This window comes from Notamacropus eugenii, chromosome 4 (genome assembly GCF_028372415.1).
Source record: "Notamacropus eugenii isolate mMacEug1 chromosome 4, mMacEug1.pri_v2, whole genome shotgun sequence".
NCBI classification, from domain to species: Eukaryota; Metazoa; Chordata; class Mammalia; order Diprotodontia; family Macropodidae; genus Notamacropus; species Notamacropus eugenii.
The window spans coordinates 13187677-13211782 of record NC_092875.1 but is presented as its reverse complement, the minus strand read 5'-3'; the positions used below and the strand labels follow the sequence as shown (position 1 = coordinate 13211782).

At 47.7% G+C, this 24106-nt stretch overlaps 1 protein-coding gene across 1 annotated transcript; it reads left to right on the top strand.

The window, feature by feature from the left end:
* The first annotated feature begins 445 nt into the window (after positions 1 to 445).
* YWHAH (tyrosine 3-monooxygenase/tryptophan 5-monooxygenase activation protein eta) lies at positions 446 to 17571 on the top strand. The gene is made up of 2 exons (XM_072599848.1): positions 446 to 825; positions 16006 to 17571. The coding sequence occupies exons 1-2, from the start codon at positions 739 to 741 to the stop codon at positions 16660 to 16662; spliced, it is 744 nt and encodes a 247-aa protein (XP_072455949.1). The 5' UTR covers positions 446 to 738; the 3' UTR covers positions 16663 to 17571.
* The last annotated feature ends 6535 nt before the right edge of the window (positions 17572 to 24106 follow it).

The following is a 24106-nucleotide window of genomic DNA, read 5'->3' as shown; positions in this document are numbered from 1 at the left end:
CATATATTACACACAGATAGAGAACAGCCATCTGTAGCTCTCGCCCGCCCTGCGGTGGGGGCAGGGCTCCGGCCAAGGTTAGCAGAGCAGGGCGGCTCCCGGCCCCCCGCCGAGCGCTCCCGCTCCGCAGTCCCCGCCCCTCCAGGCTCCCACCTCCACCTTTGCCGCACCAAACTGCACCACGGACAGGGCGCATGCGTCCGGCTCGGCTCCGGCCGGGCGGGGCCGCGGAGAGCGCGGAGGCGCTATTTCTAGCGGGTGACGTCACCCAGAAGTCGCCCTTCTGGGCGGGCCCGCCCGCCCTCCCCCTCTCCCCGTGGGCGGGGCTCCGCGCCGGCGGGCCGGGCGGTGCGCACTGCGCAGGCGCACAGGGCGCGCCCGCCGCCTCCCGCCCGCGGCCCTGCCCCCGAGCCGGCCCCTCCTCCTGCTCCCCGCCCCTCCCGCCCGGCCGCGGCAGCCTCAGCCTGGCTTCGGCGGCGGCAGCAGCGCCAGCCCGTCAGAGCAGCGGCGGCGGCGGCGGCGCGAGCCTCCCTCTCCTCGCCCTCCGCTCCCTCGCCTCGGCCCCGCGCTCTCCCCGTCGGGCCGCGGCCCCAGCCCGGGAGCCGCCCGAGCCGAGCCGGAGCCGCCCGAGGCGCGGGCGCACGTGGCCGAGGAGCCCAGCCCAGGCCGGCCGGGCCTGACGAGGAGCCGCGGGGCGGCGGCGGCGGAGCGGCCCGAGCGGGCGGCGGGAGCGGCGGCATGGGGGACCGGGAGCAGCTGCTGCAGCGCGCGCGGCTGGCCGAGCAGGCGGAGCGCTACGACGACATGGCCTCCGCCATGAAGGCGGTGAGTGCGCGTGCGCGGGCGGCGGGGGCGCGCGGGGCGGCCGGGAGCGCGCGGGAGGGGCGGGGGCGGGGGCGGGCTGGGCCCCCCGCGGAGGCCCGGGGTCGTTTGCTGCGGGTCCGCAGCCCGCGCTCCCTGCCCCCCGATGCCCCTCCCGCCCAGGCTCAGCCCCCAGCGCATCCCCCTCCGTGCCCCCCGCCTTGGGACGCTCCCGGAGGTCCCTGAGCCCGGGCTGGGGGAGGGGCGGCCGGCCGGGCCGAGCCCGCCTTTGGCAGGCCTTGGCGCCCTGTCACCCCGCTGCTGCCCCTGTACCCCAGCGGGGGCCCTCAGGTTTGAGGTGCCACTTGGTGTCTGCGGGGGGCTGCAGCTGGCCACGCCCTGCCTGGGGTCCCCCGCGGTGCGTGCATCCCCCTTGGTCCGGCTCTCCGCGGTGCTGCGAGCCCAGCCGTGCCCAGAAGAGGGTTCCCGCACCCGCCTCTTCGGGGGGCCCAGAGAACTGGGAGTCCTCCCTGTCCTCACGTGCCGGCCCTCCGCCTGGCCTGTAGAGGTGCTCGGGGGCAGCGCCCCCAGCCCGGGCACGCGGGTTTGGGGCATCTTAGAGCCGGAGGAGACTCAGTCCTTAAGCACTTACGAAGTGCCCACTGTGTGCCCTGGGGGCACAAAAAGGGGAAAGACAGGCCCTGTCCTCGGGAGCTCCTAACCTGCTGGCCTCTGCCCGGGGCAGAGGTGGGGGCTCCTCCCTGGGTGTGTCTGCCCCATCACCATCTTTCCCCAGGTTCTCCTGCCCTCCCTCTTCCCAGGCCCCCCATTGGTGACCTTGGCATCCCCCTTGACTGTGCCCAAGCCTTGGCTCCCTGCTGGTGGTGACACACCCTGGCTCCAGCCTCCCTGGCGCTTCTGGGAGCCCCCCCAGTCCGACTCCCACCTGCCTCCCATGCTCTACCCTGGGCACCCCCGTCCCTGGCTGTACCCCACCTTCTGCATCAGCTTCCGCCATTGGGGAATTGATCATTGTTCAGTCTGGCCTTCTTACTGAAGTAGTTGTGAGAGAACTGGGCTTCCTCTCACTGACCACCTAGAAGACCCCCCAGCTCTTCTCTCCCTTTTCCCCACCCCCTAAAGCCGCCCAGAGCCTCCATCTTCTTTTGAGACTTGGTTCTTCTGAAAACCCTCCTGGTCTTGGAGACCAGACTTCTTCCTTCCCAAATTATCTTGTATTTCATTATCAGGATGTTGGCACTTTGATGCGTCAGAGGGCAGGCCCCGTTTCAGTTTGTGTCTTTGTGGGTAAGGGGCCCCGCACACACATGGTAGTAGGTGCCTCCGGTGTGGGTCTGAATGGAGGCAGCCCTTTCCGTTGTCGGACACCTCTTATTGTTTGGTGGCTGTCTTACTCTGAATGGCCTGCCGCTTAGAGCTCTCCACCCCAGCTCTGTGGGCTGGCAGCCTGTGGTGAGCGGTTTGCTGAGGGGCTTTGGGGCTGTATGGATTTCATCTTTTTTTTCCACATGATAAAATGTCACACTGCAGACAGGGACCTTTCTAGGGCTGATGCTCTGGTGTCGGATTTAGGGGCTCTTCCCCCTTTCCTGTGGGAATCCTTGATCCCACAAGGTCTGAAGAGAATGCCCAGTGGTCAGAAGGAGGGTGAAACTGTTCAAGGGAGCCCAGAGGGAGGGGCTGGGTTGGGAGTTCAGGTGTGGCTCTGCTGGTGACCAAGGTGACCTTGGGCAGGTCCCTGACTTTCCCTGAGCCCCAGTGTCCAAAGCTGCAGAGTGGAAGTTAGGAGGAGGGGGCAGGGCTAGAATACTCAACTCTCTTAGCTTTAACATATTGTGATTTTAAGAGGGCAGGAAAATGAAGGCAGGATCACCCAAGCAGAGATTGAAGACGCCTGAAAGACCACCCCACCTGTGCCCTTAGTTTCAGTCTGAGGCCTCAAGAGGTTGAGGGCTGTGTTCAAGGTCACACAGAGGCAGGACCTGAACACAGGGCCACTCTGGCTCCAGAATCTTTTGAGAAACTGACTGAATGGGGATAGCATTTGGGATTTCCCAGGCCCCTGACAGACATTTGAGGGCTCTAGAACATTGAGTGCTGTTTGGAAAGCAGAAAGAATGGGACCCCACATCCTCCTCACAAGAAGATGGAGGACCCCACCCTGCAAGCCTGATCCTATTACTCAGCAGTTTTGTAAGGAGGCTTTAATTTAGCTTCTTGCAGATTAATGGGCCCGTCACTGTCCTGGGAATAGTCTTCCTCCGAGATGATTGATTTTTTTTTTTTTGGACAAGTCATTCCAGTTATTCAAACGTCACTTTTCCCAGGATGATTCTGTTCTGTGCATTGCTTTAACATGATGCCCTATTTTTCCGTTTTCTGAATTCTGAGTTATTTCAGTTTTTTCCTAGTCAAATTACTGGGGGGATATTCATTGGAAAGAACTTGGGGAGCAGTAGACAACATATCCCCCTATTTATAAAATACATACTATTAGGGCATTCAGATGGATAGAGTGCTGGGCCTGGAGTTAGGGAGACCTGAGTTCAAATCCAACCTCAGACGGTCGCTGTGTGACCCTGGGCAAGCCACTTGACCGTGTTTGCCTCAGTTTCCTTCTCTGTAAAATGGGCTGGAAAAGGAAATGGCAAAACCACTCCAGTATCCATGCCAAAAAAAACCTCCAAAGGGGTCCTGAAGAGCCCAACAAAACTGAACAACAACAAATACATACCTTCGGGGAAGCGTCGGATGTGGACAACATCCTCACATTGGTGCCCTTGATTTCTTGTTTGTTTCCAGTTTTTGGATTTGTTCCTTGGTTGGAGTCATTACCAACCAGAGGGATCCTCTAGTTAAATTTTGAAGCAGCATAGGTGCATTTCAGACATTGGTGTCCAGATCATTCAGTAAAACAGACTTTTCCTTCCATCCATGATAGTGGTAGCTAGAGAAGGAACAATCCTGAGCTTTCTCTGTGGCCTTAACTTAGGTCCAGGCTTATTTTCTGTTCACGGAAGACAAGAGTGGTTCAGTTCAGTGAGAAGAGTGCTAGATGGAAGGTCAGAGGCCCTGGGTTCCAGTACTGTGTGACCTTGGGAAAACCACTTTACCTCAGTTTTCTCATCTGTAACATGAAGTTTTATTGGATGACCTTGGAGGGCCTTTACAGTTTGAAATCTGGGGATGGGAGTGTGCAGTTAACCCACTGACAAAGAATTAGAATAGGTAAGAGACTTGGATTTGGGAGTCAGGAGACCTGGGTTCAAGTGTTGACTCACACTTGGCGTGGTACCTTAGATAAGATCATATTTGATCTTATCCTATCTGCTTATTCTATCTGCCTCCCCTTCCCCCAGATTGAAAGCTAAAAGGGGGTGCCCTTTTGAAAAATGCTGTGGGAAATTTGCAATGGTTGTGTTCTGATAAAACTGGGAAGTTATGGAAGGTTTTTAATATTTAAGGAACTGAAGGGAGCAGACCTCTAATCAAGTTAAGGGTGATTATCCAAGATGGAAAGTGTTAATGGACAGCTAATTCCCATTGCCCAAGATTGCTCATTTTAAATTAGAATTGAGAAATGGGCATAGATTTGTATGAAATTACAAAAGCCAGTCAGAATTTACCGGAGGCAGTGTATCAGGCTGTGTCTCAAACTGGTTGTAGGTTGCACATGTATGAAGGCTGGAGAAGTTGGAATCTCTTGAGGTCTTAAAACCAAGAAATGGGAGGCACTTGAGGAAGAAGCCAGAGAGGAAGAGACCCTTGTGGGCTCAGCTGGGGCCATGAGGCTCTTGGCCCAACAGCTGGAGACAGATCATGTGACAGCAGATGAAGCAAGTGGTGTATGCACTGGGGGAGTGAGGACAGAAGCCAGCGGGGAATGCTGAGCTGCAGAAGGCACCAGTGAGGCCTTTGCACGCTGGCTGAAGCCTTGATCCTTGACTCCTGAAGGTCTGGAGCCATGTGCCTGAAACATTCTAGAAGAAAGGCTGTGAGTGAGCCCCACTTCCTACTGGCCAGTGCAGAAGGAGGGCTATAATGGCAGCTTTGTCCTGTATCTTAGGAGATCTGAGCTGGCTCTTCTTTTTTTTCACTCTCTCAAGTTGCCTGAGTTGAAAACTGGTGAGAAAGTACGATCCTCTCACCAGCGAGTGGCCTGCCTGGCAAGAGTGATGGGACCTCAGGCCCTGGGGTCTTTTTCACCTCCAGTCAGTGGAGTAGTTTAGCTTTCTCCCTTCCTGCTTTTCCTTCCATTATATAAATTCTTTTTGTTCCCCCTTGAGGAAACTCACCTACAATTACAATACTCAAAACTGACTTGTTTTCCCCTTTCGTTGGGGATTTATAATAATTATAACTGGCATTTAGATAGCCCTTTAAGATTTATAATATTGTCTCATTTGATCCTCACAAGAGCCCAGGGGAAGAAAGTGCTGTTATTATCCACAATTTTTGCAGCTGAGGAAACAAACAAGGGTTAAATGACTTGCCCTGAGTCATTAAACTAGTAAGTGTCTGAGGCAAGATTTGAACTCAGATCTTCTTCACTCCAGCCTTGGTGGTAGGTTTCACATTGGTTAATTTATGTCCTACCCCCAGTGCCTGAATTTCATGCCTTGTGTGTAGGATCCACTAAATTTAGACCTGGGAACTCTTAAGTTTGTGTATTAAAAGTAAAGCCACACCTCATATCCACATGGTAGGACACCGTTCATACTTTTCTGATAGCTGATCAGTTGTTAGGTAAGTACACACTTGAACTTCACATGTGTTGACCCTGCTTCAGGGTCCCTGTTAACTGTAAGACTACATTCAGTCAAATGTCCTTGTACTATTTGGAAACACTTTCTTGGTCTCATATATGCTAGAGTTTTAAACAAAGGAGTCCATACTCAGTCATACGTTACAGCTACTAGGACCTGAAGCCCCTAATGTGACTGCTTCTGCTTACCTTTGTCTTTTATCTGAAGTGATGACCTTTGACATAGATGTATAAGCATGGCCTTAAATTTCTAATTGTTCTTCCTGGTTTCCTTTATGTAATCACAGCAGCACAACTTACCAGCTCTAGTTTACCGTGTGGAGGGGGTCAGAAATTGGTCTGTTGTTGGACGATTCTGACCTGACAGATTGTGTGCGCTTTGTCCTTCACAGTCTCACAGAGGACCATGACTTCAGGGAGGGGATGCCATGACATGTAAGGGAATTGGATTTAAGTGAGGTAGGGCTGTGCAGAGTCACTGGCCTCACTTGCTCCTCTGGAGCCATCTGGGTCCAGTGGCCAGATACAGAATAGGATAATGGAGCAATTCCACAGGACTGGACCTGGAAGCAGTCACAGGCCTCATCTGCCTCTTAGTTCTTTACTTCAAAAAAATCTTTTTAGGCCTTTAAAATTTATTTTTAGAATTTTTATTGATGTCCGTTGTTTTTCAGCCACCTACCTCATCCTTTCTCAGATCACAAAAGTAATTGATAGATCAGCCAGTTGAGAAAATCTGTGGAGCAAATGCCTTTCCCCCTCCGCTTCTCTTGCAGGGAGTGGAGAAGTGTGTTTTCACTATTCCTCTTCCTTCCAGTTACATTATTGGAGTTCTTATTCATTTTGCATCAGTCAATAGAAATCTTCTCATGATTCTCTCTCCAAATCCCCTTTTCTTGTAGATTGGCCATGTTCCATTATGTTCAGGTACTCTGTCTTACTTAATTCATCCCCTATCAGGGCTTTGCCTGCTCTTCCTCCAGGCTGCAGATTGGGTCTCTTTCTTTCGTGGGCACTGGCACCTTCTGAGGCTGCCAGGAGAAATAGTGTTCAGTGATGCTGGGCAGCTGAGGATGCACCTAGCCCTTATATGAGTCTTGTCACAAAGGAAAGCTCTGGGGAAGGGTTGTGTGGAGAGCAGAGTAGCTCTCCAGATAGGCAGAAGGCTTTATTAGCTGACCACATGTAAAGGGAGCTTCCTGCCTCTGTGGGATGTGAGAGGAGCAGTAGCCTGGCCCTGACCTGGTATGGTAGAGGGCTCAGACCTGTCTCTGAGGCCTGGCCATTTCCTTCCAAGAGGAAGCTTTCATTCCACTGGGTGGGAGGAGGAATAGTGAGCCATTTTTGAGGGTGAGTGAGAGCGGCAAGGAGTCAGGAAAGGCCTCTAATTGGAAGAGGTGAGCTGGGAATTCCATGCCTTCATGGAGCCTAGCCTGGCCAAAGTCGGGGAGGTGAGATATAAGGCTTTGTTGGGGGCGTTGAAGAGAGGCAGCTTTGGCTGAATCTAGAATGTGGGAGGGGTTTCATGTGAAATGAGTCTGCAAAGAGGACTCTGATTGCTGCTAGAAAAGGTTGCATTGTAAAAGCAGTTGGGGGCCACTAAGCTTCTTAGCAGGGGAGTCAAGAACTTGTTAGCTGTGTGGAGGATAGATTGGACTGGGGAGAGATAAATACTTGTGACTTTGGTTGAATCTTTTCTCTGGGCCTCTGTTTTCTCATCTTTAAAATGAGATGATTGGGACAGGAGGTCTGTAAGGTCTGTTAAAAGCACTAAATTTCCACCATTTTCAGACCAACTCTGGGCAGAGACAGTAGCCATCTCAATGTAGTAGTCAGCAAACATCCTGTAACTTCTGTGGGCCCTGGATTCAGGGGATACAGAATGTTTAATGGGAGAGACAACAAGGAAACATACAGAGAGTTAATACAGATGCATGCTAAATAGTTCAAACCCAGCAGTTAGAGGTGTGCTTGGGCTTAGACCCAAAGAGAGGAATTCTTTCAGGCTGCTGCTTTTCTAGGGGTAGATGATGGCTCCATCTCCAGGGATTCCAAGTCCAGGCAAGTCCCTTGTATGTCCTCTTCATGAGCTATGTTCCACCATCATGTGACACAGAGTCCTTCTGGAACTTGGTCCATTCATTTGTCAGACAGATTAAATGGTCAGTGGGCCTCACTACCCTCATCAGGCTTGCTTTATCCCCGAGACTTCATGCACCTGTGAGCTGGGTCAGAAAGATGTGCCAGCGTAGGCCAGGTGGAAGGCCTGTTTATCAATCTGTTGGTGAGGACAAAAGCACTGGAACCTTCCCTTCATCAGTCAAGGTCACCCCAAGTACTGGAACCTTCCCTTCATTGTTCTGGTGTCGGCAGCCAGGGAAAGTTACCCGAAGTACTAAGTAGCAGACATGGAATTCAAACTCAGGACCCTTAATTATCCCCCTCTTCTACATTCTATCAGCAGTTCTCAAAGGGTGCTCTGGGGATCCCTGAGACCCTTTCAGGGAGTTCACGAGGTCCACAGTACTTCATAATGTGAGCTTCCAAGACAATAGATTTTGATATAAAAGTTCCTTGTGGGGCAGGTCCTCAGTAACTGAAGGGTTGATGGTGACACCAGAATGTTGGAAGACAGCATATGGTTGGTCTACAGAGAGGCCCTGATCCTTGAACTTCTTTTGATTCTACATGAAAGCTCAGTTGGGAGGGGTGGGGGTAGGGGGTAGTTCTGGTTGGCCACCTGCCAGGAAATATCACTAGCCTCCCAAGTAGCTCCACACTGACTGGATGGACCAGAAGTCACCTATGTAAACATAGTCAGAAGGACTCGGCTTCTCTTTTCTGTGTCGACAGTAAGTAATCCAGCAATGGCAAAGTCAGGACAGTTGCTTTGACCAGGATGCTGGTTGCTGAGTACACACAGAGCAGTGTCCTAGGACCCAAAGGCCCTCTTGCTAATTGCCTGCATGATTGCTGTGTTTCTGTGGGGTGATCAGTTTTCTATTCCCTGACCTTGAAATAACAGGGTAATTTTTCCTGTTGTAGAGGCAAGGAGATGTGACTGACTCAGAGTCACATAGTGAGTTGTGACACCTGCAGGCAAGTCTGGTTTTTAGCAGTGTCTAGCACTTAGTAGGTACTTAAGAAATCTTTATTAACTGACCAAGATCACACTCTTACCTGCACCTCACTCACAGGATACTAGGGAGCCATCTGGGCCATCTTCCCAAGGAGGGAGGAAGCGTAGATGCAGAGAGGGGACTGCATTTGCCCCAGATGACATAGTTATTTGGGGCAGAGTTGGGGGTGGGGGTGTCACAGTGCACTTTTCCTGATTTCTGGCCTAGTTTTGGTTTCATCAGACTGCCCTAGCCTTTTCATTACAGCGTGGTGCTGTCATTTTAGGGAGAACCTTATTACAGAGAGCCGGCTGCCCAGGGCATCAAGGATTGCAATGAAGGACACTTCTCAGAAATAGATGAATCCTTAATGTTAGAAATTTAGTTCTTCCTGGCTCATGGAGTCTAAACCCAGAAAGTCCCAAGGACCGTGGGCCTCTCTGTGTGGATGCCCTATCCTTGTAATTGTCCAAGGCTGGGTCACATGGGGCATTCTTTAACGTCCAGTTTAGAAAGAGTAACAACACATCTGAAATTGTTTGAGAGCCTAAGGCCAGGGGCCACATTCCCTCAGGGCTGGTGTTCCTGGGGAGCCAGTTTACTACTTCCTGGTCCAACCTCCAGCTTTGTTAGGCACTGATGAGAACTGTGATTCAGTCTGACTGGCAAACTACCAGTTGATTATTCTGTAAAAAAACAGTACTCCTTAAGTAACTTGACTTTTCTTTTGAAGAGGTCACCATTGTAAATATTATCCAGCTGACCCTTGGCTAAGCAAATGGGAGGCACGATAAAGAAGGGCCTGCAAAGACTGGTAGTTCTCTGTGGTTGGATGGACGTGTCATATCTCACCCTGCTGGATTGAGCTCCTGAGGGCCAGGGGACCTGTGGGGGATCTATAATTGGTCTCCTTAGCACAGGACACTCCCTCCTGTCTGTATGAATCAATGTTTGTTGAATTGGATAGAGATATAAAACCCACACCTCTTATTAGCCGGTAGCCACTTCACTCCTCCTTAACAAATCTTGTATCAGAATTCAAAACAGATATCAGAGCCAGTGAGTGATTGGGTTCCTGGAATGTTAGATTGGGAAGGAAATTGGCGAACACAGAACAGTAGAATGAGGAGGGACTTGAGGCTTCTAGAACACTGGCCTTGGAAGGGACTGTGCCTCTCTTATTTCATGGATGAGGAAACTGAGGCACAGTCAAGCGGCCATGCCCAGAGAGATAGCAGGGGAATCTTCTTGACTATCTCTCTAGCTTTCCTTTCACTGGACATTTGAAACATAATAATTGATTTCTACTTACACTGTTGGAGATGGTTGAAGGAACTGGGGAAGAGAAGCCTTGGGGAGTGAGGACAGACTATGACCTTGGTCTGCATGTACTTGAGATGCTGTCATGGTGGAGGGATTGGGCTCCTTCCTTTTGGTCCCGGAGGGCAGCACTGGGGATAGTTGCAGGGAAGCTGAGTTCAGTCCAGTGTAAGACATTTTCTGAACATTAGAGCTGTAAAGCAGTGGGAAGGGCCATCTTTCCAGATAGAGTTTTCTCTTCCCTGGAGGTCTCCAAGCAAAGTTAGGATGATTGCTTGCTAGGCAGATAGATTCTCCTTCAGAGATAGGTCAGACAGGATGACTGCAAAAGGTGGAATGTGAACTGAGTCTTGGAGGAAGCCTGGAGCCAGGTGAGGGAGAGCATTTTGGTCAGGCTGTGAAGGATTTGAGAGACCCTCGTGGTAATAGGGAGCCTCTGGAGTTTACTACATAGGGGGATGAAATGGTCAGAACTGAACCTTACTTTGGTGGCTGAATGGAGAGTGGACTTGAATGGGAAGAGAGTGGAGGCAGACAGCCAAGGGTCCCCCCCAGGGCCCCAACCCCAAATGTAGGTGTGAGGAAGTGAGAGAGTGCAGGTAGAGACTGACTGGAAGTGTGGTGTGAATTCAAGAGAGGAATTGAGGCTGGGTGACTGAGAGGGTAGTCATGCCCTCAACCGTGACAGGGAATTTAGAGGGGAAAGATAATTGAGTTCAGATGGTGAGTTTAAGGTGTCTGAGACATTCAGTTTGAGATATCCAGTAGACAGAGATTCAAGATTGGAGCTCCGTCAATAGAGAGTCGAGTAAATCTGAGAATCCTTGGTGTAGAGATAATTGAAACCATAAGAACTGATGAGGTCATCGAGTGAAATCGTGTAGGAGAAGAGGGTTACTGCTGATAAACTTGCCTAGTGCCGTAGTGGGCCCAGGATGACCCCTGAGGGATGCCTCCTGTATTGGTGTGACCTGGAGGAAGATACAGCAGAAGATACTGGGAAAGGGGAGGTCATCTCGGTAGGAGGAGAATGAAGTGTGAGGACAACTTGGAGAGAAGAGAACATTTCAGTGCAGAGGGCTGGCTCTTAGTGTCCTTGTTTGAGACTAGAATCTAGGGCACAGACTCGCCAGCCACAGGGATGTTAGCAAAGGTTGGGCTGGTTAATGAGCAAGGGTGGGAAACCTGACCTCCAGGCACACTTGACCCTCTAGGTCCTCAAGTGGGGCCCTTTGACTGAATCCCAAACTTCTCAGATCTGCACACATGTTTAAAGTATCACAGGGACTCTTCTGCTAAGGTAGACCCTGGAAATGAACAGACCTCAAAAAAGAAAGCATTGAGTGGTGATTACTAGTAATTGCCATTTCTATTGTCCTTCTCTCTTTGTTAATAAATGACCTTATCAAGGGTCCTTGGATCCCACACTTTTTAAAAAGTGGATTTGTAGTATTTGAACAGGAACTGATGAGATAACTGAACAGAATAGGCACTAGGTGTTTCTAGGGAGGATTAGAGGCTCATTCTTTACTATGAAAATTTGTCTTCTGGCAGACCTGTAATTGAAAATTGCAGTAAAAAAGGCAGTTCAGGGCACATTTGGACCATTGTGATGAATTCTGGGTGCTCCATTTTGGAAGGGCATTGGCAGACTGAAAGATGATCAGAAAGCATTGAGACCTGGAATGTTAGGTGAGGTCAAGTGGAAAGAGATGAGAGTTATTTATAACCCATGGAAGAGAATGGGGTTAGGAAGCAGGACAGGCCATGGTCAGGATCTGAAAGTCTCACCGGCTCCACTGACTAATAAGAGAAGTGAAAAAACTGCCCAGGATGGCACAGGTGGGCAGGGCTGGAGAGAGCCCCACTCTTCTACCTGGCAGGGTTGCTGGGAGCTGCTCTGGGTCATACAGAAAACAGTTGACACTTATTCTGAGAAAGCAGCTAAGGGTCCTTGCCCTTTGGCACAGAAGTCCCGCTGCTGGGCTCTGAGAGGGCCCCAGACCACCAGAGAATGGGGAGCCAAGTAGGTGCCGCACAAATTCTGCATGATTGTAATGGAATATTACTCCATTGGGAGAAATGGCAAACATGAAGAATTAAGAGGAGGTTGGGAAGGCTAATAGAAGTTGATGGATTGTAGAGTAAGCAGATGTTGGAAACCCCCGAGCCCCCAAGGAACTTCACACTGGAGCTTGTGCTAGGAAGAAGAGAGAAGAAAACTTGCCTCTGATCTTTCATTGGCCAGGCTGGGATTCTGGGTGTGGCATGCACCATTAGATTTGCTAGCTTCATTTTTTTGTTACAAAGGATGACCTGCTGGGGATGGGGGGTGGGAGGGCCGGGCAATACTTTTGGAAATGAAAGGGATGGAAAAACACACGCACTGGAAGCCTTTTAAACCCTAAGGGCTACTATGGGGAAAGAAGAACTGATTTCCTCTAGACTGCAGAGGGCAGAGGGCAGGCCTCTTCTGTGAAAAGAGGCAGACTTTGCACGTGGCACCCGAAGGCCCATCTGCCTCTGGTTTTAGTTACAGGGAGGGGTGTTTGGGCTCACAATGAGGAAAGACTTCCCGAATTCTTTTTGGAACCTTTCAGTTGATCTTCCTGTTCTCAATTCTCTCTCCTCCCTAGTCTGTCATCTGCACAGTGTCCAGATCACTGTTTTTTAAAGGGGCTTCCGGGATCAGAGGCCAATCTGGCCTTGAAAACTGGTCACTTGTCATAGTCCGTCTCCATAGTCTGTTGCTGTTTCCTCATTCTACATCCCAGCCTTCTTTCTTGTAAGCCCTAAACCACTGTCCCTCTCCCATCCCTGCCTTTGCACAGGCCTCCTCACCCTTGTCTCTTAGCATCTCTAGGTTTCTTTAAGGCTCAACTCAAGAAGTGCCTTTTACCTGTGGTAGAGTGTTCATCCCAAGATGGGGAACAGTGTGATTGAGGGCTTTGGGGTGGGGGCTGGTGGGGAGAGAGTACTAGGATTCCCTTGGGAAGTAGTGGGAGCAGACACTTAGAACTGCACAGGACCTAGGGACATCCCATCTAGTCCAGCCCCTTCAGTTTATAGATGGGTCACAGGGTTGTGAGTGGCAGAGTTGGGATTCAAACCCAGATCATTTGACTTTGCACCTGGTGATATTTCTACTGTATATGATGATGCTTCCCGTGAGTGCAGAAGCTGCAAGTTAATTCCAACAATGACCTCCCTAAAAGTCCAGGAATGAGGAAATGTAAGATCTGAAAAGGTGAGCTGTTCATATATTGAGCGAGAGAGGGATGGTGAAGAGGTGAATGGCATTGAACTCTTGATCTGGTGGGTACTAGGGAGTGACATGATGAAAATGGTGTATTGAAGATAGCTACTGTGGAAAAGGGATTGTGTGTGGCCCCCGAGGGCAGATATAGGAGCTGGCATACTACATTACAGAAAAGGCAGATCTTTGTTTGGAGTAACTAAATTACTATTAGATAATGAATTGTAATTGGGTAATGATTACTGTTAGATAACAGCTGTCCAAAAGTGGAGCAGGCTATTTTGGGAAGTAATGACTTCTTGTGGTCAGAAGGTAACCAAAATGGAGGTCAGGGTGTTGTAGAGGGAAGGATCTTCTACAGATGGGGTTTTGAGAATGTTGGTGGGTGGAATGGAGGCTAGGCTCCCAGAGGGAGGCAGGAGTAATGAGCTCAGCCCCAGGTAATAGGATCTGGGACCCAGCATGGTGACTCTGGGTTGTGGCGATGTGTGAGCTGAGGGAGGAACCTTTATAATCAGGTGAATGCTGGTACCAGCTGCAGCCATGGCAGGTTGGGATGGAGGATGGTTTTGAAGGGAGACCAGAGATCCTGTTTTTGACATGTTGAGCCTTAGGCAACAGAATCTTTGCAGAGGAGCTAGGTAGGGGTCAAGAGAAATTAGTCTTGGTCTCCAATTAAGCACCCTTGTATTGGGCTTGGGATTTGTTGGCAATCCAAGTACATAAAGAATTTTTAAAAATTTTAAAAAGAAGACATTTAGGGGAAGGTGGAGGAGGTCCACTCTCCCTTAGAATTTTGGGGAGATCCTTAGCGCTCTGCCCATGTAGGGAGCTCTAGTAGAGGGCTGCATTCCAGGGCTAGTTCTACCACTTAAGTTTCTGGCATGACCTTAGCATTTAAAACCATTAAAAGGAATAATAAACTTAACAGCTGTCAGCAAAGATAGTGAACAAACCTTAACCCCAAACTCTAGCCTTTAACAAGGCAAAATGAAAAGAATTAACAAGGAGGAAGGTACATGTTGGATGGAAGATGTTTTTGTTCAGTGGCCCCATTCAGACATGTCTGAAATTCCACCTGTAACCTCATTTTCTTTCTTTGGTTTTTCTTTTTCTCTTAGTGTAGCTTTAATCAGTGTGTGTACAGTTTGGACTCAGCCCATTTCTTTCCTCTTCAACTCACAGAGGCTTTTTCACGTTTCTTTGTATGTCTCCTCATTGTCACTTTCAACCACCAACAGTCTAGAAGTATTCTGTTCCACCAAAGGGCCTGACTTGGTCAGATATTCTCTAATTATTGGACATGTCCATTGCTGAAGAGTTTTCTGACTTGAGTGGAATTAAATTGATTTGTAGTTATCTGGTTAGTGAGTTTTAGTATATTCTTATGGTTACTACCAGTTTTTATTTTCTTCCTTTATAAATTGTCTGTTCATGTTTTTTGACTCTTGCTCCATTTGTCAGTACTTGATATCAGCCCTTCCAGAAATACGGTTCCCAGAACAGAACACACAGTCCTTGAGCTGGGGGTCTAATGAGGATGGAGACCCAAAGCCCTTGCTTTGGGCACTATGTTGTTGAGTTGTTTCAGCCCTGTCTGACTTTCTGTGACCCCATTTGGGTTTTTCTTGACAAAGATACTAGAGTGGTTTGCCATTTTACTTCTCTAACTCCTTTTAGAGATGAGAAAACTGAGATAAACAGGGGTAAGTGACTTGCCCAGGGTCACACAGCTAGTAAGTATCTGAGTATTTGAACTTAGTATTTGGTGTTCTATTCAGTGAGCAACCTGGCTGCCCATGGGCACTAAGCGTCTTTTAACGTTCCATTAACTTCTTGGCCCAAGTCACAGTGTTACCTATTGAGCTTGCAGTCCACCAAAGCCTCCAGATCTTTTTCTGTGAACTACTTTCTAGGAATGTGCCCTCATCCTGGACTTGTACAGAATTTTTTATCCATAACTAAAAAAAGGACTTCAGATTTAGTTGGGGCACTTAGAAATCTAAGTGCCACACATATTTCAGTTGGTTTTCTGCCAGATTTGTCTTCTGCTCTTCTTGCTTGTCCTTTTCTATCCAGTCTAGTTCAGCCTACTGGGTTGAACCCATGCTTCCTTCCTCTGCTCAGGCCTCACTATAGGGACGGCTGTTGGTGTGGGGTTGCCTGCAGATTGCTCCATTGGAAGTGCTTCCAGAGTCACCTCTGTCCTTCTGCGTTCGCATCTCGAGAGTGGGTGGGGTGCTGCTGTAGCACCATGCTGATGTGGCTGCCGTGAATGGTGGTCTTCCGTATGGCAAAAGTGGAACCAACTTCATTGGCCCTGATTCATGAAGCTTCTGTCTCTTGTAAGGGGAAAAGTACTTGTGTCTGGTATTATCATTGGGTATAATTTCATATCTTCTTTAAGCTTATATATGAAGGATGATTCTGTTTTATCCCAAAGCAGTACATGAGAACAAGCCTCTGGCAAAAATATCCAGTCCAGGTTGTCTGAATTCCTGATTTGTTGAAGGCAATTTGGTATATTAGGAAGTGGCAGGGAGAAGGCTTGGGTAAATTACTTCATCTCTCAGTTTCCCCTTCTGTAAAATCGAGTTGGATTAGATATTTGTCAGCCTCTGGTTCTCTCATAGTGTCTTTGGGCTGTGGGGCATTATGAGCTGACCCAACTAAGCTTTCACATGGCAAGCTTAACTCACATGAATCTTTGTGGGTTTTTGCAGGTGACTGAGCTCAATGAGCCGCTCTCCAATGAAGACCGAAACCTCCTCTCCGTGGCCTACAAGAACGTGGTGGGTGCAAGGCGGTCTTCCTGGCGCGTCATCAGCAGCATTGAGCAGAAGACGATGGCTGACGGCAATGAGAAGAAGCTGGAGAAGGTGAAGGCCTACCGAGAGAAGATTGAGAAGGAGCTGGAGACTGTCTGCAATGACGTGCTGGCGCTGCTCGACAAGTTCCTCATCAAGAACTGCAACGACTTCCAATATGAAAGCAAGGTCTTCTACCTGAAGATGAAGGGAGATTATTACCGCTATCTGGCTGAGGTGGCTGCGGGCGAGAAGAAGAGTGGCGTGGTGGAATCCTCTGAGGCCGCTTACAAGGAGGCCTTCGAGATCAGCAAGGAGCACATGCAACCCACCCACCCCATTCGGCTGGGCCTGGCCCTCAATTTCTCTGTCTTCTACTACGAGATCCAGAACGCCCCCGAGCAGGCCTGCCTCCTGGCCAAGCAGGCCTTCGATGACGCCATCGCCGAGCTGGATACACTCAACGAGGATTCCTATAAGGACTCCACTCTCATCATGCAGCTGCTTCGAGACAACCTCACCCTCTGGACAAGCGACCAACAGGACGAGGAGGCGGGAGAAGGCAACAACTGAAAGCAGCCCTCGACAACTCCACAGCCCCCATGCTCCTCTGCCCTCCCCCAGCCCCAAGCCGTCCCCATCGTTGTCATTGACGCGTCCCCTGCCACGGTCCCTCGATATCTAGTGCTAAACATATCTGTATTGTCCGCACAGCGACTCAAAGCTGCCCACCCTCCCATAAATCAAGAAGCAGTCCCAGACATGGCTTCATGGGCGTTGCTGGATTGATGGATGGTTGGAGCCTACGGGAGCTCCTCCCTTCTTGGGTTGTGCACACAGGAGGCTCTTGAATGGATGTGTGCCTTTTGAGCTGGGAAGCCCAGTGAAAGGAAGGGAGGGGGAGGGAGGGAGGAAAGAAGGAAGGAAGGAAAGAAAGGAAGAGATTGGAAGGAGAATTAGTCTACATTGATCTTAAAAATTTGTCCCATTTCAGCTGCGCTCATAGTGTTTTGTTGAGCAGTATGTCACCTGCATGCGGAATACGTTGATCCCTACCCCCGCCACTGTCTCTCCGCCAACAGGAAACAGGTACAAGAAGCTGATGCGCCAGGAGACGAGCCGCACCGTCCATCAGCTTGCACGGACTGTCGCCAATGTGAGGTTTCCGTAATGCCTTGTGTTTGCCTCTTTAAATGATGTGCACAGACCTTGTTTTCAGTGCGATGCCTCTAAAAGTTTTGATACTTGTAACTTTTGTTTTTGGTTGCGATTGTTCAGGAATCATGGATTTATTATTATTGTTATTATTATTACATATTTTTTGGTAACTCTTTGGCCGTTGTCCTTGTGTATTCTGACAGCGAGTGCCATGTGTCAGCCCATGTCAGTCAAGGTGGATGATTGTGAAACACCAGACTTCTAAAATCAATGTTTTGGAATTCAGTGGATTAAATAAATGCTGCTTTGGGGATATTATCGCTACATGTGTGGTCTTGACTCATTCTTTCCTCCCCCCATCCCCCTGTCCTCATCCCCCACCCCATGGGAGGGGATTTTGTGCCAGCTCCAGAGAGTCTGACATGTTTTAGCTGTGGAACCCTGGGCAAATCAGTGGAACTCCTTCCTCATTTATAGTATGAGGGTAATGTCAGCACCTACCTCACTGGGATAAAATATATAAAGTATTTTGCAAGCCTTTAAGCACTCAGTAAAGATGTCAGCTATTCCTCTTGTCCCCTGAGTATATAGTACTGAGGCTACCTCTGGCCTGAGATCTGCTCACTTTACCCCTGGTCTTGGAAACCTTCCTGGGATCATGCTGCTGGGTCTAAAAGCCTGGGGGAAGGGGAAGGAAGGGAAGGAAATTGGGATGAATGAATGAATGAATGAGTGAATGCAGGATGATGGGATTTAGAATGGCCAGCCTCCTTTTACAAAGGAGGAAACTGAGGCCGGGCTGGGGGAACGGACTTGCTCAAGGTCCATGCATAGTAGATGCAGAACTGCTAACTTTCAGTGTGGTGTTCTCCACCAACCTTTCAGCCCCTGCCCCGTCCTTACCCTGTTCCCCCTCCCCTTTCTGGTCTCTTCCACCCGGTAGCAACAAAATTCTCTGTTGTCCTTCCTTATTACAAATCACTTGACGCACAGTCTTTGGTGTTTTCCACATCCCTAGAAGCAACTAGTACTTCAAGTCTGATGCTGATTTAATTGCACTTCAGCCAGTGTACACGCCCTCTGTTTTGGCTGCTGATTTTAATAGACTTTGGGGTCTCTGTGAGGTTATACAAAGATCCTGCCTTCACTTTTATAAAAGGCAGAGATTCCTGTTTAAATTCTAAAAGTGTAATAACCCTGCCAACGTGACTACGACTTTGACTTCTAATCCCAGAGATGGGGGTCTGAACTTTCTTTTTATTAGGGTTAATGTTGTTTCTTTATTCTTTGATGGGAGATTATATAGGTGTCCCAAAAGTTTTAGTGCAGCTTTCAGCTTTAACAAGCTTATTAAATTATTAAGTTCATTAAATTTTTAATAAACTCAGACCTACTTTAAGCCTTGAAACCCCATGTATCGTTGCATCTTTTGTGATTTAATCCTAGCACTGCATCAGCACATTGACGGGTAGGTTAATGAATTCAAAGACCCATCTGATCATAATGATAGCAAATGAAATAGTTCATTATGGTTTGCAGAACATTTTATGTGTCTTATTGGAGTCTCATAGCAACACCCAAGTGGGTGTTTGTGATGTACCCATTTTGCAGATAAAGAAGCCAGTGGAGAGAGCTTAAGTGACTGGCCTAGGGTTATATAGCAGGATTGCAACTCAGGTATTTTTGACTCCCAAGCCCCTTACATGGTTCAGTTCGTTGCACCATCAAGTCAAAAGTTGTGTGCTGTGTTGGAGGAAATTCTCACATTGATAGTCCTTGAAGGCAAAAAGGAATGAGCTGTCACAATCCTGCCCCTTCTAAATAGGACTTCTGATCTTGTCAGTGTGGATATTCCTTCCAGGGATGTTAATCCACTCTCAGCTGCCCATCGTGTGTGACTCTTACCTGTGTTCTCCCAGGAGGAGAGCTCTACTTTATTATTACTTTAAGAAATATCATTGAAAATCCACCTTGCCCTCCACTGAGAAAGAAAAAATAACCCTGTTCCAAATGTATTCAAGTAAAATAAATCCCTATATTGACTATCCTCACCCCACTCTCTTCCCAGGGCCTCAGTCTGCACTTGTCTGTCCAATGAGTCCATCAACTCTTGGGCAGGTTAGCATATTTAATTGTGAATCCTCTGGAATTATGGTTGGTCATTTCTGTCCCAGTTTTTCATGACTCATCATCAGTGGAGCATATGGTCTGCCCATTGATTATCCACTCCACCTCCTACATCTTTTTGATAACAAACTCTGCCTGTAGATATTATACTTTGGATTCTCAAAGTGTTCATTGAATGTTAAGAATAGGGAAGATTTGCACTTAAAATCTGAATGCATATTGGTGCCCATCTGTTTAGAAGTTGGATAAGCTTTTAAAGAATGACTAACCAACGAAGTATCTATTAATCCCTCTTCCAGATAGTTAAGGCAGTGGTCATGTTACCCCTCTCTTCAACTCAGAACTGAATATGGTTTGTTATAGGGTGCCTGTGGATTGTTTGGCTAGACAAAAAGTCTCATGAACTTAGAAGAAGGTCCCAGGTGGAGTGTCCTGGGGACTCCTCCAAACTAAACCTCTGAGTCACAGTTACCTCTTCAACATCCCAAGCAAATGGTTATCTCATCCAGCCTTTGCTGACACCTCCAGTGATGCCCTCCTGGACAGTTCTAATCAAAGTCTTCCCAGATGTTGACCATCTGTTTCTTCTGCTACTTCCCCGCCTTGCTCTTGGTACTGCCCTGTGGGGCCAGGGAACTAGTCTAAGAATACATCTTTCCTATGGTAATATTTAAAATACTTGTGTTAGGTCCCTGCTAAGCCCTCAACTTGAGATCCTTCCTCATCCTGGTCACCTGTATGAACAACTTCATATCCCTCTAAAATGTGATTGTTTGGTCATTTTTCAGTTGTTTCTGATCCCATTTGGGTTTTTCTTGGCAGATACTGGAGTAGTTTGCCATTTCCTTCTCCACCTCATTTTACAGAGGAGGAAACAGGCAAACAGGTTGAAGTGACTTGTCCAGGGTCACAGGGCTAGTAAATGACTGAGGCTGGATTTGAACTCTGGTTGGTTGGTTGTTGTCCTTCATTCCCAGGGAGGACCAAAATGACATCACTATGCTAGAGTCAAGTTCCAGTGTGTCTGTGACTTATAAGACCAATACAAGTTTGGAATGTTCTACCATGGGCACTTTCCATTGCACCACCCAATGGTGCTCAAAGATTATTTCAGGTCTTCTCACCAACCTTGTGGCTCTCTACATAATTCAACTTTTGAATACCTCTGCAAGAGTTCATGGTGCCTAGAATTGAATATGATTTGGTATAACCATAAGCTGCAGTTGGATTATTTGATTAGACTGAAGGCCTCATGTCTAAATGTCACCTTGGAAAGAGGGCCCAGGTAGAGTGTCCTAGGGATCTCTGGCTCCCTGTTTTTGAAATCAGTGACTTGGATAAAGGCATTGATGGCATGTTGACAAATCTACAGAGGATTCAGCACCTTGGATAATAATTCAAGAAGATCTTGACAGTGACTTAAAATGAAATTGCATAGGCATAGATGTAAACATATTCTTGGGATTAAAATGAGCTTCACAAATACAAGATGGGGGTGGCATGACTAACCAGTAGTTTGTCTGCAAAAGGTAGTGAGTTTTATTGAACTTTGAGCTCAACACAAGTCAAACTAGGCAAAGCCAATGCAACTGCATTAAGAGAGGTCTGGCGTCCAGAACCAATATGGCACAGGTACTTTTGTACTCTGCTGTAGTCAGGGCATACATGGAGTTTTGTGTCTAGTAGGAAAAGTCAAACAGGAATATGAAGGGACTTTCCATAAGAGGATCAATTGAAAGAATTGTAGAGGTAATGCCTGAAGAGGAAATCAGAGGGGGAAGGGGATGTAATAACTACCAACAGGTTATTGGAAGAGGGATGAGCCTTGTTCTGCTTAGCCCCAGAGGACAGAACTAGCAGCACTGGGGGTTGAGGGAAGTCTTGACATGAGGGAAACCTTCCCAGCAACTGTCTTGAAGTGGAGTGGGCTGCTTTGAGATGTTAATATGTTCCCCTTCCCTGGGTGACCATTTTTGGGTAATGGGACCCAATGGGAATGGGAATTCTGGGGCAATTAAGAGGCAGTGGATAGAGCACTGGGCCTGAAGTCAAGAAGACCAGAGTTCAAATATGACCTCAGACACTTACTAAACTGTATGACCCTAGGCAAATCACTTAACCTGTCTACCTCAGTTTCCTCCTCTGCAAAATGAGCTGGAAGAGGAAATGGCAAACCACTTCATTATCTTTACCAAGAAAACCCCAAATAAAGTCATGAGGAGTAGGACATGACTGAACAACAACTAGGATGGGAATTCTTGTCCAGTAATGGATTGGATTAGATGCCTTTGAAGTTCCTTCAAACTCTAAGATTCCATGACAGTTATCTCCTCTGAAAACTACTGTTAATACAGACCAAAACCCAAACTGACTTTGGTATCTTAGATTTGGAAGTGGAAGGACTCTTAGAAGCTAACCATACCCATCCTCATAATATTATAACTTATAGATGAGGCTTAGGAGACTGTTACTTGACCAAGGTCACATGGAGTAAGGTAGAACCATAATTTGAACCGAGATCCTCTGACTCCAGTACATTTTCCCATGGGCCACATCCCTATCATACTCTTGACATAAGTTGCAACTCCAGGCCCACAAAAATTCAGGTCTTTTTTTTTTTTTTTACGGGAAATGTGTGATAAAACACCTCACCTCTGTGATTGGTGTTTGTTTCTGTTTTTCACACTGAAGTTCAAGTTTTCATGTTTATTATGTAAGAAGGTATAGAAAGGGAATGAGATAATGGCTAATATGTAGTCCTTTAAGACTTGCAAAGCACTACACCCCCCACGCACCCACCCACACACACATCTGTGAATCATAGATTTAGATCAAGAAGGGAACTTAGAGGGCCACTGTTTGGTACATTTTACAGTTGGGGAAACTGAGGCTGTTGCAGTGGCTTGCTCAAGGTAGCACCAAGTAAGTGACAGAGCCAGAAATTCAACATTTTCCATTGCACCATGCAATGTTTTATTTTAAAATACTCAGGACCCACCCCCCACCCCAAATTCAACCAAAGAGATACATGAGTTGGTCGTTTCAAATATAGCTTCACTTATATAAGCTGGTATGTGTTCAGTCAAGTGGATTGTCTGAGTCATTCCATCTGGAGCACTGTGTCTAGTCCTGGTCACATTTTAGGTTGGAATTTGGGAAGCCAGGGTCTTTTTCAGACAAGGGCATTCAGGATGGCAGTGAGTTTGGAAGACATGGGGGTTGAAGGAATGGGGAGAAGTTCATTTGATAGCAAAGCAGATTTTTAGAAGTGGAGAAGGGAGGGAGATGGATTTATAGGCTTTCAGTCTCTTTCAAGAGAAAGTTGACTTGTTTTATGTGGCTGCACAGAACCTCAGCTAATGGGTGGAAATTCCAGGGTACCCCTTCAGGTATTTAGGAGGGAACTTCCCAGTTAAAGGAATCATTAATAGCATAGTAGGGAACCTTTTGCCACAGGAGCTGTTAAGTACCATGGGGAAGCTGGACTAGAATGACCTCATAAAGCTCTATGATTTTCCTGTGGACTGTGCTAGCTTGTTGTGGGAATATAAAAGGAAGATGTCTTCTGCCTTCAAGGTGCTTATAATCTAATTGGGGAGAAAAGTCCAACATCTGTGGAAATAACTCGGAAGCCCAACTGGTAGGAATCAGCCTTACACATTGAATAAAGTGGTTTTTTTTAAATTAATTTTTTATTAGCATTTATTAAGCACCTACTATGTGCTAAGCACTGATAATACAAAAACAACCCCCCCCCAACCAAACCAGTCTTTACACTGTTAAGTGTTCAGTCTAATGATTAAACTTTTCTTCTCCTTACCTTTCACTCTAGAAAAATAAATGAATCATTGTGATGAAGTACATAGTCAAATAAAACCATTCCCACATTGTCCATATTCAAGAACGTGTCTCACTTTTGCATATTCAGTCTGTCACCGGTGTCAGGAGTTCTTCATCAGTGGACCAATATAAAGTGTTAACCTAGAAAATGAACAATATATATGAAGGCTCACTCTTGTTTATATGTCAAGGGCATAATGAGTGTGGAGAGCCCTGGTTTTGGAGTCAAGAGGGCCTGGGTTCAAACCCCATCCCTGTCCTATACTACCTATGTGTTCTTGAGCAAGTCACCTATCTTTTGAAGGAGAAGGTTTGGGTTGGTGATTTCAAAACTCCAAATTAAGATGCTAGAATTTTAATGAACAGGAAATGATTGGTGTGGTCTGGAATCAGGGGAGGCTTTCTGGAGAAGTTGGGATTTGAGCTGAGCTTAAAGGACACATTCAACCAGCATTTCCCAAGTGAATTTATTCGTAGGACACATTTGGGTTGAAAATATATTGATGGGATCCATAAAGGCTGGTCACATGAACTGGACATTTTGGAGGAAAAATAGAGAAAGTTAAGTTTTCATATTAAATTTTCTGCTGGTAATGCTGCTGCTGCTGCTTGTCCTTTGTTTTCGAAGAGGATGGTGACATCAGGGAGGTGAAGCCAAGATATGCAAATGAAAAGGATTTCAGTGAGGCAGGGCTGTGCAAAGTCATCAGCCTCACTTTGTCTTCCAAAGCCATCTGGGTCCAGTGGCCAGGTACGGAACAGGACGACTGGAGATGGCCCGGATGCAGTGGGAGACCTTGGCCTTTTCAAGCTAAGGTCTCTAACAGGTCTCAGTTTGCCTTAGATTTTGGTAATGTACAGTCTATTCCATAGAGATAAGAACTACATTTAT